At 54.8% G+C, this 18,705-nt stretch overlaps 1 protein-coding gene across 1 annotated transcript in view; it reads right to left on the minus strand.

The window, feature by feature from the left end:
• The window catches only part of PTCD3 (pentatricopeptide repeat domain 3), a 160,769-nt gene that overhangs the window by 42,695 nt on the left and 99,369 nt on the right, over window positions 1-18,705 (minus strand). Inside the window, exons 13-15 of the mRNA XM_075346792.1 lie at window positions 10,681-10,825; window positions 9,404-9,454; window positions 8,752-8,838 (exon numbers count right to left, since the gene is read on the minus strand). Of these exons, the coding sequence (XP_075202907.1) occupies window positions 8,752-8,838; window positions 9,404-9,454; window positions 10,681-10,825 (283 nt within the window). The remainder of the gene's footprint in view (window positions 1-8,751; window positions 8,839-9,403; window positions 9,455-10,680; window positions 10,826-18,705) is intronic.

Raw genomic sequence — 18,705 nt, forward strand, 5'->3', positions numbered from 1 at the left:
GAGGGTGAAGGAGGATACCAACGTATGCTCCAGCCCTCCCTGCCGACGTCCAGTCGGCCGTCCCGTCGTTACCCCTGACTGGCAGGCCCGAGAACGGGAGTATATGGTACTAGGCCGCAAGAGCCGGGGACTAAATTTAAAAACGCGGCCGGCAAACATGGCGCGGTCGGCGCGGTAGTCCCAGTCTCACAAACCACTCAGCAACCGCTGCGGCATTTGTAACACAGATGCTGCATGCACCGTCCCTCAGGGGACACAGAGTACCTTATGATGCAGGGCTCTGTCCCTGATGATGTCCAGTCTCCTGTCCGTCAGAATCCCCCAGGGGCTGCGGATGGAGCCCGGTCCCAGGCATGGCGACCGGTTAGGATCCGCCTCTCCCAGAGCAGTGGAGCAGATTCTGAGATCCTCCACCGGCAGAATTATAACAATGGCTGCCGGCGTTCCGAGGGGAGGAGAGAGCCGTGGGCGGAACCGCAAAAGTGCGGGAACCTGGTGGCCCATAGTGATCAGTGAGGGGGGCGGAGGACAGCGAAGTGTGCTCCAGCCCTCACTGTCGGCATCATACCGACCGTCCCGCCTTTCTCCCTGACTGGCAGGCTCAGGGGTGGGAGTTTAACACACTAGGCCGCAAAAGCCGGGGACTAAAGTAAAAACCGCGGCCGGCAAACAGGCACGGTCGGCGCGGTAGTCCCAGACAAAAAATCCACACCGCAGTCGCAGCTGCGTCTGAGGCCAAGGTGCTTCATGCACCGTCCCAACGGGGACACAGAGTACCTGTAGATGCAGGGCCATGTCCCTGACGATACTCCGTCTCCTGTCCGGCAGATTCCCCCAGGGGCTGCGGAGGGAGCCCGGTCCCAGTGGCTGGATGACCGGTTAGGATCCCACTTCCCCAGAGCCCCTAAGGGATGGGGAAGGAAAACGGCATGTGGCTCCTGCCTGTGTACCCGCAATGGGTACCTCAACCTTAACAACACCGCCGACCTGAGTGGGGTGAGAAGGGAGCATGCCGGGGGCCCTGTTAGGGGCCCTCTTTTCTTCCATCCGATATAATCAGCAGCTGCTGCTGACTAAAATGTGGAGCATTGTGTGCATGTGTGCCTCCTTCAACACAAAGCATAAAACTGATGAGCCCGTGATGCACGGGAGGGTGTATAGCAGAGGGGAGGGGTTACACTTTTTAAAGTGTAATACTTTGTGTGGCCTCCGGAGGCAGAAGCTATACACCCAATTGTCTGGGTCTCCCAATGGAGCGACAAAGAAATCTCTTTCTTGGAGCCTTCATTGGGGGACACAGAGACCATGGACACAGAGAGAGAGGTCTCCGTGTCCATGGTCTCTGTGTCCCCGAATGAAGCGATAAAGAAATACTCACCTTCTCGTTGCTCGTTGACACGTCGTTCATTTTCATAATGTTGTTCCTCCTTCTGCACGTCGGTTGTTCGTCGTTCCCGAGGCAGCACACATCGCTCCGTGTGACACCCCGAGAACCACGAACACAGCTTACCTGCGTCCCTCCGGCAATGCGGAAGGAAGGAGGTGGGCGGGATGTTACGTGCCGCTCATCTCCGCCCCTCCACTTCTATCGGGCGGCCGCTGTGTGATGCCGAACGTCCCTCCCCCTTCAGAAAGTGGATGTTCGCCGCCCACAGCGAGGTCGTTAAAGAGGTAAGTACGTGTGACGGGGGTTAACGACTGTGCGCCACGGGCAACAAATTGCCTGTAACGCACAAACGACGGGGGCGGGTGCGATCGCACGATATATCGTCGCGTGTGACGGGGCCTTTACTCTCAAAATGGACTATACTTGGAGATTCAAAGTTTACAGTCAACATCCACTTACAGCACTTGAGCAACAGCTCCTCAGTGCCCCTCCTGCTGCTGCGGAGATCTCACCGTGCTCAGTACAACCTGCAGCTGTCAATCACGCTGGTTTGTATTGTCTCATATTGTCTGTACATGTCCCCTCTTAATTGTAAAGCGCTGTGGAATATGTTGGCGCTATAGAAATAAAGAAGGGAATTTTGTTTACTTACCGTAAATTCCTTTTCTTCTAGCTCCAATTGGGAGACCCAGACAATTGGGTGTATAGCTACTGCCTCCGGAGGCCACACAAAGTATTACACTTAAAAGTGTAAAGCCCCTCCCCTTCTGCCTATACACCCCCCGAGGGATCACGGGCTCCTCAGTTTTAGTGCAAAAGCAAGAAGGAGGAAAGCCAATAACTGGTTTAAAAACAAATTCAATCCGAAGAAACATCGGAGAACTGAAACCATTCAACATGAACAACATGTGTACCCGAAAAAACAAAAATCCCTAAGAAAACAGGGCGGGTGCTGGGTCTCCCAATTGGAGCTAGAAGAAAAGGAATTTACGGTAAGTAAACAAAATTCCCTTCTTCTTTGTCGCTCCTAATTGGGAGACCCAGACAATTGGGACGTCCAAAAGCAGTCCCTGGGTGGGTAAAATAACACCTCGTGATAGGACCGTAAAACAGCCCTTTCCTACAGGTGGGCAACCGCCGCCTGAAGGACTTGTCTACCTAGGCTGGCGTCCGCCGAAGCGTAGGTATGCACCTGATAATGCTTGGTAAAAGTGTGCAGACTCGACCAGGTAGCCGCCTGGCACACCTGCTGAGCCGTAGCCTGGTGCCGTAATGCCCAGGACGCACCCACGGCTCTGGTAGAATGGGCCTTCAGCCCTGAGGGAACCGGAAGCCCAGCAGAACGGTAGGCTTCAAGAATTGGTTCCTTGATCCACCGAGCCAAGGTGGATTTGGAAGCTTGCGACCCTTTACGCTGACCAGCGACAAGGACAAAGAGTGCATCCGAGCGGCGCAGGGGCGCCGTGCGGGAAATGTAGATTCTGAGTGCTCTCACCAGATCCAACAAATGCAAATCCTTTTCACATTGATGAACTGGATGAGGACACAAAGAAGGTAAGGAGATATCCTGGTTGAGATGAAAGGGGGATACCACCTTAGGGAGAAACTCCGGAATCGGGCGCAGAACCACCTTGTCCTGGTGAATCACCAGGAAGGGAGATTTGCATGACAGCGCTGCTAGCTCGGACACTCTCCGAAGAGACGTGACCGCTACTAGAAAAGTCACTTTCTGTGAAAGGCGAGAAAGGGAAACATCCCTCTTAGGCTCGAAAGGCGGCTTCTGGAGAGCAATTAGAACCCTGTTCAGATCCCAGGGCTCTAACGGCCGCTTGTAAGGAGGGACGATATGACAAACCCCTTGCAGGAACGTGCGTACCTGAGGAAGTCGTGCTAGGCGCTTCTGAAAAATACAGATAGCGCTGAGACTTGTCCTTTAAGGGAGCCGAGCGACAAACCTTTTTCCAAACCGGATTGCAGGAAGGAAAGAAAAGTAGGCAATGCAAATGGCCAGGGAGAAACTCCCTGAGCAGAGCACCAAGATAAGAATATCTTCCACATCCTGTGGTAGATCTTGGCGGAGGTTGGTTTTCTAGCCTGTCTCATGGTGGCAATGACCTCTTGAGATAATCCTGAATACGCTAGGATCCAGGACTCAATGGCCACACAGTCAGGTTCAGGGCCGCATAATTCCGATGGAAAAACGGCCCTTGAGACAGCAAGTCTGGTCGGTCTGGTAGCGCCCACGGTTGGCCTACCGTGAGGTGCCACAGATCCGGGTACCACGACCTCCTCGGCCAGTCTGGAGCGACGAGGATGGCGCGGCGGCAGTCGGACCTGATCTTGCGCAGCACTCTGGGCAACAGTGCCAGAGGTGGGAACACATAAGGTAGCCGGAACTGCGACCAATCTTGAACTAAGGCGTCCGCCGCCAGAGCTCGGTGATCGTGAGACCGCGCCATGAAAACTGGGACCTTGTTGTTGTGCCGGGACGCCATTAGGTCGACGTCCGGCATCCCCCAGCGGCGACAGATCTCCTGAAACACGTCCGGGTGAAGAGACCATTCCCCTGCGTCCATACCCTGGCGACTGAGAAAGTCTGCTTCCCAGTTGTCCACGCCTGGGATGTGAACTGCGGATATGGTGGATGCCGTGTCTTCCACCCACGTCAGAATCCGCCGGACTTCCTGGAAGGCTTGCCGACTGCGTGTTCCTCCTTGGTGGTTGATGTATGCCACCGCTGTGGAGTTGTCCGACTGAATTCGGATCTGCTTGCCTTCCAGCCACTGCTGGAAGGCTTGTAGGGCAAGATACACTGCTCTGATTTCCAGAACATTGATCTGAAGGGTGGACTCTTGCTGAGTCCACGTACCTTGAGCCCTGTGGTGGAGAAAAACTGCTCCCCACCCTGATAGACTCGCGTCTGTCGTGACCACCGCCCAGGATGGGGGTAGGAAGGACTTTCCTTTTGACAATGAGGTGGGAAGAAGCCACCACCGAAGAGATTCCTTGGCCGCCTGAGAAAGGGAGACGTTCCTGTCGAGGGACGTCGACTTCCCGTCCCATTGGCGGAGAATGTCCCATTGTAGTGGACGCAGATGAAACTGCGCGAAAGGGACTGCCTCCATTGCTGCTACCATCTTCCCTAGGAAGTGCATGAGGCGTCTCAAGGGGTGTGACTGGCCTTGAAGGAGAGATTGCACCCCTGTCTGTAGTGAACGCTGTTTGTCCAGCGGAAGCTTCACTATCGCTGAGAGAGTATGAAACTCCATGCCAAGATATGTTAGCGATTGGGTCGGGGTCAGATTTGACTTGGAAAAGTTGATGATCCACCCGAAACTCTGGAGAGTCTCCAGCGCAACGTTCAGGCTGTGTTGGCATGCCTCTTGAGAGGGAGCCTTGACAAGCAGATCGTCTAAGTAAGGGATCACAGAGTGTCCCTGAGAGTGCAGGACTGCTACTACTGCTGCCATGACCTTGGTGAAGACCCGTGGGGCTGTCGCCAGACCGAAAGGCAGAGCTACGAACTGAAGGTGTTCGTCTCCTATAACGAAGCGTAGAAAACGCTGATGCTCTGGAGCAATCGGCACGTGGAGATAAGCATCCTTGATGTCTATTGATGCTAGGAAATCTCCTTGAGACATTGCGGCGATGACGGAGCGGAGGGATTCCATCCGGAACCGTCTGGTTTTCACGTACTTGTTGAGAAGTTTTAGGTCCAGAACGGGACGGAAAGACCCGTCCTTTTTTGGTACCACAAACAAATTGGAGTAAAAACCGTGACCTTGCTCCTGAAGAGGAACAGGGATCACCACTCCTTCTGCCTTTAGAGTGCACACCGCCTGCAGAAGAGCATCGGCTCGGTCGGGAGGCGGAGACGTTCTGAAGAATCGAGTTGGAGGACGAGAACTGAACTCTATCCTGTACCCGTGGGACAGAATGTCTCTCACCCAACGGTCTTGGACCTGTGGCAGCCAAATGTCGCCAAAGCGGGAGAGCCTGCCACCGACCGAGGATGCGGAGAGAGGAGGCCGAAAGTCATGAGGAAGCCGCCTTGGTAGCGGGTCTTCCGGCTGTCTTTTTTGGGCGTGACTGAGCCCGCCAAGAATCTGAGCTCCTCTGATCCTTTTGAGTCCTTTTGGACGAGGAGAATTGGGACCTGCCCGAGCCCCGAAAGGACCGAAACCCCGACTGTCCCCTCCTCTGTTGGGGTTTGTTTTGTCTGGGCTGAGGTAAGGATGAATCCTTACCCTTGGACTGTTTAATGATTTCATCCAAACGCTCACCAAACAGTCGATCACCAGAAAATGGCAGACTGGTTAAGCACTTTTTGGAAGCAGAATCTGCCTTCCATTCCCTTAACCACAAGGCTCTGCGTAAAACCACGGAGTTGGCGGACGCCACTGCCGTACGGCTCGTAGAGTCCAGGACAGCATTAATCGCGTAAGACGCAAATGCAGACATTTGAGAGGTTAAGGATGCCACCTGCGGAACAGATGTACGTGTGACCGTGTCAATCTGTGTAAGACCAGCTGAAATAGCTTGGAGTGCCCATACGGCTGCGAATGCTGGAGCAAACGACGCGCCGATAGCTTCATAGATGGATTTCAACCAGAGCTCCATCTGTCTGTCAGTGGCATCTTTAAGTGCAGCCCCATCCTCCACTGCAACTATGGATCTAGCCGCAAGCCTGGAGATTGGAGGATCCACCTTGGGACACTGGGTCCAGCCTTTGACCACGTCAGGGGGAAAGGGATAACGTGTATCCTTAAGCCGTTTGGAGAAACGCTTATCTGGATAAGCGTGGTGTTTCTGGACTGCCTCTCTAAAGTCAGAGTGGTCCAGAAAAGTACTTAATTTACGCTTGGGATACCTGAAATGGAATTTCTCCTGCTGTGAAGCTGACTCCTCCACCGGAGGAGCTGGGGGAGAAATATCCAACATTCTATTGATGGACGCTATAAGATCATTCACTATGGCGTCACCATCAGGTGTATCCAAATTGAGCGCGGTCTCAGGTGATCAGCTACCTCCGCCTCATCACACAGAGAGTCCTCCTGCTGGGACCCTGACCAGTGTGATGAAGTCGAGGGCCGCTCATAGCGAGCTCGCTTAGGCTGTCTGGGACTGTCGTCCGTGTCAGAGCCGTCACCCTGGGATGCATGGGACACCCCCGGAGCCCGGAGCTGTTCCAACTGAGGGGGACCAGGGAGCAATGATTCAACAGTGCCCATGGTCTGAGTTACTGGTCTAGACTGCAAAGTTTCTAGAATTTTAGTCATAGTCACAGACAATCTATCAGCAAAAACTGCAAACTCTGTCCCCATCACCTGGACAGTATTCACAGGTGGTTCTCCCTGGGTCACCTCTAGCAGAGGCCCCGGCCGAGCAAGTGCCACAGGGGCCGAGCACTGCACACAATGGGGGTCAGTGGAACCTGCCGGTAGAGTAGCCTCACATGCGGTACAAGCAGCATAGAAAGCCTGCTTTTTGCGGACGACATGCTGTTGTCTCCTCTGAGCAATCTAGGAGGGTATATAGCCAAGAATCACCAGCGACCGTACAGTGCAATGTATAGCATGCAAGCATAAAAATACAAATGTACACTTCGGCACTAGTGGGGTCAGCACCCGAGGTGCCGCTTACCGCCCGCTCAAAAGCGGGTGTGTGGTTGCCAGAATCCCGTGTCTGGGTCTCCCAGAACTTGTCTCCCCTCTCCAGCTCAGACTAGAATGGCTGCCGACGTTCTGTGAAGAGGGGCGGACCGTGGGCGTGCCTCAGACAAAGTGCGGGAAACTGGCGTCCCACTGTGCCCAGTGTGAGGGCTGGAGTATGTAAAGTAGACTCCAGCCCTCGGCGCTGACATTCTGTACAGCGTCCCGCCCTTCCCCTGACTGGCAGGCCTGGGGGCGGGAACGAAACGAAACTAGGCCGCAAAAGCCGGGGACTCGAGTAATAAGCGTGGCCGTCATATATGCACGGCCAGCGCGGAAGTCCCCGGCGCACCACAAGTCCCAGCCGCGCCGCAGTGTAAAACTGACAGCAGCGGCCGGCGCGGCAGTTCCCAATACACTGACTCCCTCAGCAAGCTGTAGTTAGTATGGCACAAGCGCGCAGCGCTGTTGTCCCCGGCGCACTAACACACCCAGCAATGCTGCAGTGTGTCTGCGCGCGGTCTGTATGGGGACACAGAGTACCTTGATGTAGCAGGGCCCTGTCCCTGACGATACTCAGCTCCATATCCAGCAGATTCCCCAGGGGCTGTGGATGGAGCACGGTCTCAGTGCCTGGAGACCGGTAAAATCCCACTTCACCCAGAGCCCTAAGGGGGATGGGGAAGGATGCAGCATGTGGGCTCCAGCCTCCGTACCCGCAATGGGTACCTCAACCTTAACAAACACCGCCGACAAAAGTGGGGTGAGAAGGGAGCATGCTGGGGGCCCTAGTATGGGCCCTCTTTTCTTCCATCCGACATAGTCAGCAGCTGCTGCTGACTAAACAGTGGAGCTATGCGTGGATGTCTGACCTCCTTCGCACAAAGCATGAAAACTGAGGAGCCCGTGATCCCACGGGGGGTGTATAGGCAGAAGGGGAGGGGCTTTACACTTTTAAGTGTAATACTTTGTGTGGCCTCCGGAGGCAGTAGCTATACACCCAATTGTCTGGGTCTCCCAATTAGGAGCGACAAAGAAAATTATTATTATTATTAGTTGGAGAACGATTACACTCATGCGATGCTCCTTTCTCGTCCGTGTGCCATTGGGGGACACAGTGAATGTGGGATATAGTAGCTGTCACTACAGGTGGATACTATGTAGTATAGGGTTGGGTACTCCACTGGAGGCACTAAACTAATCAGCTATGGTTGTGGCTGCAGGAGGCAGACATAATCCAAGACTGATGTTGTTTTATAAAAAATTAAGTTTGTGGGGGTTTTTTTTTGCAAAAAAACCCCCAAAATCTCGAAAAACGATAGCAGAGATTCTCAAATGAATCCATTACGCTAACTCAGCTCAAGTGCTCCAGGAGCTCAGGCGGCCGTCACCATATTCTAACTGCAAGCACCAATAGTCGCCATTCTCAGAGTGTTTTTACCATTTTTCTGTACTTATTTTGAACACTGCGATCCCCAAAATTTGTCTCCACCGAGGTCGAGCATGTATATATGTGTTCTCGTCACTGTCTATTGAGAACGGGCCCGACAGAGGCTCACTCTCGGGAATCACTATAAAGTTGAGGATATTGTACTAATTTGGGAAAACCCTTTAAAGTAAAGGCTGTAGCACGTTCAATCAATAGCACAAAGCCCCGATCCATCACATGATGCCCAGCGTTACCACCGCAGTCAAGACGTGACTACAACATACCGTCGTCCGGATCCTCGGCTGTGAAGCTCCTTCCTTGTGTCTGCCCCAGAATGGAGGCCAGAAGCTGCGACTGGGCCAGAGAATCACCTGCAAAGATGGGAACTTATAAGTCAACCAGAACAAGATGAAAACATCTACAAGTATGGGGGAGAAGAAAGTAACAGAGCGTGGAGGGTGAAAATGCAGAAAGGCTTCATCCCTGATGACTGCACAGTGTAAGGGTATGTGCCCATGATCAGGACTCACTGAGTTCTGTACGCAGCGGGTCCTGAGCTGGGGGCCGGGAGTCTCCTCCGCAAAAGACCGCAGCTGCCCGTGCCCATGATCAAGGTTCAGTGCGCTGCGGTCTCTCGCTTGTGTTCTTCTTATGGAGGACGCATGCAATTCCACAGCAAACAATCGACATGCTGCGGTCTGGAAAACTGCACCGCAGGACGGTGTTTTCTGCGGAAAAAACAAGCACAGTGGGCACGGGATTTCTAGAAATCCATCCACTATGCTTGTACTATACACCGCAGCGTTTAGGACACAGCTGAAGCATGCTGCGTCTAAAATGCTGCAAATACTGATCGTGGGCACGTACCCTAAGAATGATGAAGCCACTCACGACATGTAGCCCACAAGGCACAGCAGCGACTATTCTGGTACTCACCAGGTCGGTAATGGACTCCCAATAAATGGCAGTATGTTCCAAGACTCGGGTCTGAGGAGAAAAAAAAATTAGGAATAAATGAAAAAGGGTAACTGATAAATTAAGGGTCACTTTCCTGAGCCCCACACCAATCAAGGAGAATTACACTGAATTCTGATGTCCTTACATCACGGTCCGGCTGTGGGGTCTCCCGACACAAACCCAACAGCCTAATAGGCATATATGAGACAGCCAAGTTTGGGCCAAGAGAGCCGCAGCCAAGTTCGGGCCAGGAGAGCCGCAGCCAAGTTCGGGCCAGGAGAGCCGCAGCCAAGTTCGGGCCAGGAGAGCCGCAGCCAAGTTCGGGCCAGGAGAGCCGCAGCCAAGTTCGGGCCAGGAGAGCCGCAGCCAAGTTCGGGCCAGGAGAGCCGCAGCCAAGTTCAGGCCAGGAGAGCCGCAGCCAAGTTCGGGCCAAGAGAGCCGCAGCCAAGTTCGGGCCAAGAGAGCCGCAGCCAAGTTCGGGCCAAGAGAGCCGCAGGAAATACATGCAGCACCGTCCGTAATCAGACCATGATATATGGGTGTCAGAATTCAGCTTTATCTTGCGGCTGAGCAAAGAGGTGTAAGGACTCAAAGGAAAGTTTATGGGTCCATAAAATCATCTGATCAGAGCTATATTTTTTTTTCAGATGAGGTAGCAAAAACCTACCAACAGATTCCCTTAAAAGAGAATCTGTCACCAGATTTTTGCCACCTCATCTGAGAGCAGCATAACGTAGGGGCAGAGAAAAAGATTCCAGCAATGTGTTACTTACTGTGCTGCTTAGTGTAGTTTTAATAAAATCACTGTTTGATCAGCAGGAGATTACCATTACAGGACTACTTGGCATGCTGCAGGTAGTCCAGCCTATTCATGAGCTCTGTATAAACTGCTAGATCTGCAGCAGAGAAAACTCTGATTTTATCAAAATGACGGAAAGCAGCTCAGTAAGTGACACATCGCTGGAATCAGGGTCTCTGTCCCTACATTATGCTGCTCTCAGATGGGGGGAGGAAAAACCTGGTGAAAGATTCCATTTAAGAGCATAACAACAAAGATCTGCTAATTTCTCAGAAATGCTGCCATTGTCTGTGTCAGTGAATGCTGCAAAACCATACACAGCCCACAGAGGCGACTTATACAGGATCATATAGAGGTCGGACACTTTATCCACGCTCAGTTTGTGACTGGTATAAAAGGGAACAGGACAAGGCTTCTCTAGCACATGGCTCCGGACAAGTCATCCTTACTGTCCTACCTATATGAAGAGCCTTCATCTCCATTAATGTCTGCATGGCCATGCCCTTCACCGCAGGGCCGATCCTGCGTAAGCTCTTCAGCACGGCATTGAAGGTCAGTAGGTTTGGTGTAACCTTCTGCTGCACCATGTGGTTCAGTAGGTCCTGGGAAATGAAATAGGACGAGCAATAAATCATCCAGAGGTAGCACAGAGGCCGCATTATACAAATCCCCTCCTGCACAGACAACACCCATGCCAAAGAGCACCATGCATAACCATAATGACACATTATACTAGGGGCGCAAGTTCAATTTTACATCTGGTGACCCTCAGTCGCAAAAAAGGGTCTGACTTCACACGGTTACAAACATGGTGGCTCAGTGGGTAGCATTGCATGGCTGCTCATTGGTTGGCACCGCACCAGGGCTCAGGAGTCGGCACCGCACCAGGGCTCAGGAGTCGGCACCGCACCAGGGCTCAGGAGTCGGCACCGCACCAGGGCTCAGGAGTCGGCACCGCACCAGGGCTCAGGAGTCGGCACCGCACCAGGGCTCAGGAGTCGGCACCGCACCAGGGCTCAGGAGTCGGCACCGCACCAGGGCTCAGGAGTCGGCACCGCACCAAGGCTCAGGAGTCGGCACCGCACCAAGGCTCAGGAGTCGGCACCGCACCAAGGCTCAGGAGTCGGCACCGCACCAAGGCTCAGGAGTCGGCACCGCACCAAGGCTCAGGAGTCGGCACCGCACCAAGGCTCAGGAGTCGGCACCGCACCAAGGCTCAGGAGTCGGCACCGCACCAAGGCTCAGGAGTCGGCACCGCACCAAGGCTCAGGAGTCGGCACCGCACCAAGGCTCAGGAGTCGGCACCGCACCAAGGCTCAGGAGTCGGCACCTCACCAAGGCTCAGGAGTCGGCACCGCACCAAGGCTCAGGAGTCGGCACCGCACCAAGGCTCAGGAGTCGGCACCGCACCAAGGCTCAGGAGTCGGCACCGCACCAAGGCTCAGGAGTCGGCACCGCACCAAGGCTCAGGAGTCGGCACCGCACCAAGGCTCAGGAGTCGGCACCGCACGCCGGAGCTCAGGGGTCGGCACCGCACGCCGGAGCTCAGGGGTCGGCACCGCACGCCGGAGCTCAGGGGTCGGCACCGCACGCCGGAGCTCAGGGGTCGGCACCGCACGCCGGAGCTCAGGGGTCGGCACCGCACGCCGGAGCTCAGGGGTCGGCACCGCACGCCGGAGCTCAGGGGTCGGCACCGCACGCCGGAGCTCAGGGGTCGGCACCGCACGCCGGAGCTCAGGGGTCGGCACCGCACGCCGGAGCTCAGGGGTCGGCACCGCACGCCGGAGCTCAGGGGTCGGCACCGCACGCCGGAGCTCAGGGGTCGGCACCGCACGCCGGAGCTGAGGGGTCGGCACCGCACGCCGGAGCTGAGGGGTCGGCACCGCACGCCGGAGCTGAGGGGTCGGCACCGCACGCCGGAGCTGAGGGGTCGGCACCGCACGCCGGAGCTGAGGGGTCGGCACCGCACGCCGGAGCTCAGGGGTCGGCACCGCACGCCGGAGCTGAGGGGTCGGCACCGCACGCCGGAGCTGAGGGGTCGGCACCGCACGCCGGAGCTGAGGGGTCGGCACCGCACGCCGGAGCTGAGGGGTCGGCACCGCACGCCGGAGCTGAGGGGTCGGCACCGCACGCCGGAGCTCAGGGGTCGGCACCGCACGCCGGAGCTGAGGGGTCGGCACCGCACGCCGGATCTCAGGGGTCGGCACCGCACGCCGGGGTTAGCACTTGCTTTGCAGTGGTGGGTCCTGATCCCACCAAGTACAACATCTTCAAGAAGTTTGTATGTTTTCCCCCATATTTGTGTGGGTTTCCTTAGTGTTCTCCAGTTTCAACTGACACTTCAAAGACATAGTGATAGGCAATGTAGATTGTGAACCTCAATGGGGATGGTGATGGTGTCAGTAAAGTGAGATGTAATATAATGGTGCTAGATAAACGAGTAAAATAAAGAAGAAAAAAAAAAGCGCATGAAGTTAAGAAAAGTGCTATTACCAAATGTCATCCACAAACCTGGCGCAAAAAGAAAATAATCAGCACAGAAATGAAGGGAATTTTGTTTACTTACCGTAAATTCCTTTTCTTCTAGCTCCTATTGGGAGACCCAGACAATTGGGTGTATAGCTTCTGCCTCCGGAGGCCACACAAAGTATTACACTTTAAAAAGTGTAACCCCTCCCCTCTGCCTATACACCCCCCCGTGCATCACGGGCTCCTCAGTTTTGGTGCAAAAGCAGGAAGGAGGAAACTTATAAATTGGTCTAAGGTAAATTCAATCCGAAGGATGTTCGGAGAACTTAAAACCATGAACCAAAAGAACAATTCAACATGAACAACATGTGTACACAAAAGAACAACAGCCCGAAGGGAACAGGGGCGGGTGCTGGGTCTCCCAATAGGAGCTAGAAGAAAAGGAATTTACGGTAAGTAAACAAAATTCCCTTCTTCTTTGTCGCTCCATTGGGAGACCCAGACAATTGGGACGTCCAAAAGCAGTCCCTGGGTGGGTAAAAGAATACCCTGATAAAAAGAGCCAACAACGGCCCTCCTCTTACAGGTGGGCAACCGCCGCCTGAAAGACTCGCCTACCTAGACTGGCATCCGCCGAAGCATAGGTATGCACCTGATAGTGTTTCGTGAAAGTGTGCAGACTAGACCAGGTAGCTGCCTGACACACCTGCTGAGCCGTCGCCCGGTGCCGCAATGCCCAGGACGCACCCACGGCTCTGGTAGAATGGGCTTTCAGCCCTGAAGGAATCGGAAGCCCAGAAGAACGGTAGGCTTCAAAAATCGGTTCCTTGATCCACCGAGCCAAGGTTGACTTGGAAGCCTGCGACCCCTTACGCTGGCCAGCGACAAGGACAAAGAGCGCATCAGAACGGCGCAGTGGCGCCGTGCGAGACACGTAGATCCGGAGTGCTCTCACTAGATCTAACAAATGCAAATCCTTTTCACATTGGTGAATTGGATGAGGGCAAAATGAAGGTAAGGAGATATCCTGATTGAGATGAAAAGGGGACACAACTTTGGGGAGAAAGTCCGGGACCGGACGCAGAACCACCTTATCCTGGTGAAATACCAGGAAGGGGGCTTTGCATGACAGCGCTGCAAGCTCTGACACTCTTCGGAGTGATGTGACTGCCACTAGAAATGCCACCTTCTGCGAAAGACGTGATAGAGAGACATCCCGCAGCGGCTCAAAAAGGCGGTTTCTGAAGAGCCCGTAGAACCCTGTTGAGATCCCAGGGTTCCAGCGGACGCTTGTAAGGTGGAACTATGTGGCAAACTCCCTGCAGGAACGTGCGGACCTGCGGAAGCCTGGCTAGACGCTTTTGAAAAAACACGGAGAGCGCCGAGACTTGTCCCTTGAGAGAGCCGAGAGACAAACCCTTGTCCATTCCGGATTGAAGGAAGGAAAGAAACGTGGGTAAGGCAAACGGCCAGGGGGTAAACTCCTTATCAGAGCACCAGGCTAAAGGTCCAGTCACACTAAGCAACTTACCAGCGATCCCAACAACGATAGGGATCGCTGGTAAGTTGCTAGGAGGTTGCTGGTGAGCTGTCACACTGCGACGCTCCAGCGATCCCACCAGCAACCTGACCTGGCAGGGATCGCTGGAGCGTGGCTACACGAGTTGCTGGTGAGCTCACCAGCAACCAGTGACCAGCCCCCAGTCTCCTAGTTACAGCACACATCAGGTTAATTAACCCGATGTGTGCTGCAGCTAAATGTGCACAGAGCAGGGAGCAGCGCACAATGCTTAGCGCTGGCTCCTTGCTCTCCTAGTTACAGCACACATCGGGTTAATTACCTGATGTGTGCTGCAGCTAAATGTGCACAGAGCAGGGAGCAGCGCACACTGCTTAGTGCTGGCTCCTTGCTCTCCTAGTTACAGCACACATCGGGTTAATTACCTGATGTGTGCTGCAGCTACATGTGCACAGAGCAGGAGCCGGCACTGACAGTGAGAGCGGAGGAGGCTGGTATCAAAGGTAAATATCGGGTAACCAAGGACAGGGCTTCTTGGTTACCCGATGTTTACATTGGTTACCAGCCTCTGCAGAAGCCGGCTCCTGCTCACTGCACATTAGTTGTTGCTGTCTCGCTGTCACACACAGCGATCTGTGCTTCACAGCGGGAGAGCAACAACTAAAAAATGGCCCAGGACATTCAGCAACAACCAACGACCTCACAGCAGGGGCCAGGTTGTTGCTGGATGTCACACACAGCAACATCGCTAGCAACGTCACAAAAGTTGTTCGTTACCAGCGATGTTGCTAGCGATGTTGCTTAGTGTGACGGGGCCTTTAGAAGATCCTCCAAGCCCTGTGATAGATCTTGGCTGACGTTGGTTTCCTGGCCTGTCTCATAGTGGCAATGACCTCTTGAGATAACCCTGAGGACGCTAGGAGCCAGGACTCAATGGCCACACAGTCAGGTTGAGGGCCGCAGAATTCAGATGGAAAAATGGCCCTTGCGACAGCAAGTCTGGTCGGTCTGGGAGCGCCCACGGTTGACCCACTGTGAGGTGCCACAGGTCCGGGTACCACGACCTCCTCGGCCAGTCTGGAGCGACGAGGATGGCGCGGCGGCAGTCGGACCTGATCTTGCGCAACACTCTGGGCAGCATTGCCAGAGGAGGGAATACATAAGGCAGTCGAAACTGCGACCAATCCTCAACTAAGGCGTCTGCCGCCAGAGCTCTGTGATCCTGAGACCGTGCCATGAATGCCGGGACTTTGTTGTTGTGCCGAGACGCCATGAGATCGACGTCCGGCGTTCCCCAGCGGCAACAGATCTCTTGAAACACGTCCGGGTGAAGAGACCATTCCCCTGCGTCCCTGCCCTGGCGACTGAGAAAGTCTGCTTCCCAGTTTTCTACGCCTGGGATGTGAACCGCGGAGATGGTGGAGGCTGTGGCCTCCGCCCACAGCCGAATCCGCCGAACGTCTTGGAAGGCTTGACGACTGCGAGTGCCGCCCTGGTGGTTGATGTACGCGACCGCCGTGGCGTTGTCCGACTGTATGCGGATCTGCCTGCCCTCCAGCCACCGATGGAACGCTTTTAGGGCTAGATACACTGCCCTTATCTCCAGAACATTGATCTGAAGGGAGGACTCTGTCGGAGACCAGGTTCCCTGAGCCTTGTGGTGGAGAAAAACCGCTCCCCACCCTGACAGACTCGCGTCCGTCGTGACCACAGCCCAGGATGGGGGCAGGAAAGATTTTCCCTTCGACAGGGAAGTGGGAAGAAGCCACCACTGAAGAGAGGTCTTGGCTGCCAGAGAAAGAGAGACGTTCCTGTCTAAGGACGTCGACCTCTTGTCCCATTTACGGAGAATGTCCCATTGGAGTGGACGCAGATGAAACTGCGCAAAGGGAACTGCCTCCATTGCTGCCACCATCTTCCCCAGGAAGTGCATGAGGCGCCTCAAGGGGTGTGACTGGGCCCGAAGGAGAGATTGCATCCCTGTTTGCAGCGAACGCTGTTCGTCCAGCGGTAGCTTGACTATCGCTGAGAGAGTATGAAACTCCATCCCGAGGTAAGTCAGTGATTGGGTCGGAGTGAATTGTGACTTTGGGAAATTGATGATCCACCCGAACCTCTGGAGAGTCTCCAGAGCCACGGTCAGACTGTGTTGACGTGCCACCCGGGAGGGTGCCTTGACTAGGAGATCGTCTAAGTAAGGGATCACCGAGTGGCCCTGAGAGTGTAGGACCGCCACCACGGATGCCATGACCTTGGTTCGCTCGGGGGGCGGAGATGTTCTGAAAAAACGAGTCGGAGGACGAGAGCTGAACTCTATCCTGTAACCGAGAGACAGAATGTCCCTCACCCATCGGTCTTGGACATGTGGCCACCAGGCGTCGCAAAAGCGGGAGAGCCTGCCACCGATTGAGGATGCGGTTTGGGGAGGCCGAAAGTCATGAGGATGCCGCCTTGGAGACGGTGCCTCCGGCGGTCTTTGGAGGACGTGACTTAGACCGCCATGCAGAAGAGTTTCTCTGGCTCTTCTGTGGCCTGTTGGACGATGAGGATTGGGACCTGGCTGAGGGCCGAAAGGACCGAAACCTCGCTTGAATTTTTCGTTGCTGAGGTCTCTTTGGTTTGGGCTGGGGTAAGGACGAGTCCTTTCCCTTGGATTGCTTAATAATTTCATCCAATTGTTCGCCAAACAATCGGTCGCCAGAAAAAGGCAAACCGGTCAAGAACTTCTTGGAAGCAGAGTCTGCCTTCCATTCGCGTAGCCACATGGCCCTGCGGACTGCCACCGAATTGGCGGATGCTACCGCTGTACGGCTAGCCGAGTCCAGGACAGCATTCATGGCGTAGGATGAAAATACCGACGCCTGAGACGTCAAAGACGCTACTTGCGGAGCAGCGGTACGGGTGACCGCATTAATCTCAGACAGACAAGCTGAGATAGCCTGGAGTGCCCACACTGCTGCAAAGGCTGGGGCAAAGGACGCGCCTATGGCTTCATAGATGGATTTCATTAGGAGCTCTATCTGCCTGTCCGTGGCATCCTTTAGCGTTGAACCGTCAGCCACTGCTACTATGGATCTAGCCGCCAGTCTAGAGACTGGAGGATCCACCTTGGGACACTGAGCCCAACCCTTAACTACGTCAGAGGGGAAGGGGTAACGTGTGTCATTAAGGCGTTTAGTAAAGCGCTTGTCCGGGAAAGCCCTGTGCTTCTGGACAGCATCTCTGAAGTTCGAGTGATCGAAGAAAACACTCCGAGTACGTTTGGGAAACCTAAACTGGTGTTTCTCCTGTTGTGCTGCCGACTCCTCTATAGGTAGAGTTGGGGGAGAAAGATCTAGCACCTGGTTGATGGACGCTATAAGGTCATTTACTATGGCGTCCCCTTCAGGTGTATCAAGATTGAGAGCAACGTCAGGGTCAGAGTCCTGGGCTGCGACCTCCGCCTCATCCTCTAGAGAGTCCTCAAGCTGAGACCCCGAACAGCGTGATGAAGTCGGGGAAGATTCTAAGCGAGCCCGCTTAGCCGGTCTGGGACTGCGGTCCGTGCCGGAGTCCTCCACGTAATAACTAGAGGCCACCCCAGGAGCACGCTTCGTCGCAGACCGAGAGGGGCCTGGGGGCGATCCCGCAGTGCCCGGGGCCTGTGTAAGGGCCGGTCTGGGCTGCAAAGCTTCTAGTATCTTAGCAGACCATTTGTCCATAGACTGAGCCATGGATTGTGAAAGTGACTCAGAGAGTTTCTCAGCAAAAGCTGCAAACTCTGTCCCTGCCGCCTGGACAGGGGAAGCCGGCGGTTCTACCTGGGCCGAGGCTCCCACCAGTGCCCCAGGCTCCGGCTGAGCGAGTGCCACATGGCCCGAGCATTGCTCACAGTGAGGGTAGGTGGAACCTGCAGGTAGCATAGCCGCACAAGAGGTACAGGTTGCAAAATAACCCTGTGTCTTGGCACCCTTGCTCCTTGTGAACGACATGCTGTAGTCTCCCAGGAGAGTGATCACTGAGGGATATATAGCCACAAGCTAACAGTACAGCCGAACCGAGAAAATGTATACAATATAATATATATATATATACAGTTCAGCACTCTAGGGGGCCCAGCCAGTGTGTGGCCACCAGATTCCCTGCCTCGGGTCTCCCAGAGGTGCTGCCAGAAGTCCTCCACCGGCAGAATGTGCTTAAAACATGGCTGTCGGCGTTTACAGGGGAGGAGGGAGCCGTGGGCGTAACTACAAAAGTGCGGGAATCTGGTGCCCCAGAGTGAATAGTGAGGGGGGCGGAGGACAGCCAAGTGTGCTCCAGCCCTCACTGTCGGCGTCAGACCGACCGTCCCGCCCTTCCCCCTGACTGGCAGGCCCGGGGGCGGGAGTTTAAGGCACTAGGCCGCAAAAGCCAGGGAATAAAGTTAAAACCGCGGCCGGCAAGCAGGCGCGGTCGGCGCGGTAGTCCCGGTCTCATACCAACACCGCAGTCGCTGCAGCGTCTGAGATCAAGGTG

The sequence above is a fragment of the Anomaloglossus baeobatrachus genome, chromosome 1 (genome assembly GCF_048569485.1).
Source record: "Anomaloglossus baeobatrachus isolate aAnoBae1 chromosome 1, aAnoBae1.hap1, whole genome shotgun sequence".
NCBI lineage: Eukaryota > Metazoa > Chordata > Amphibia > Anura > Aromobatidae > Anomaloglossus > Anomaloglossus baeobatrachus.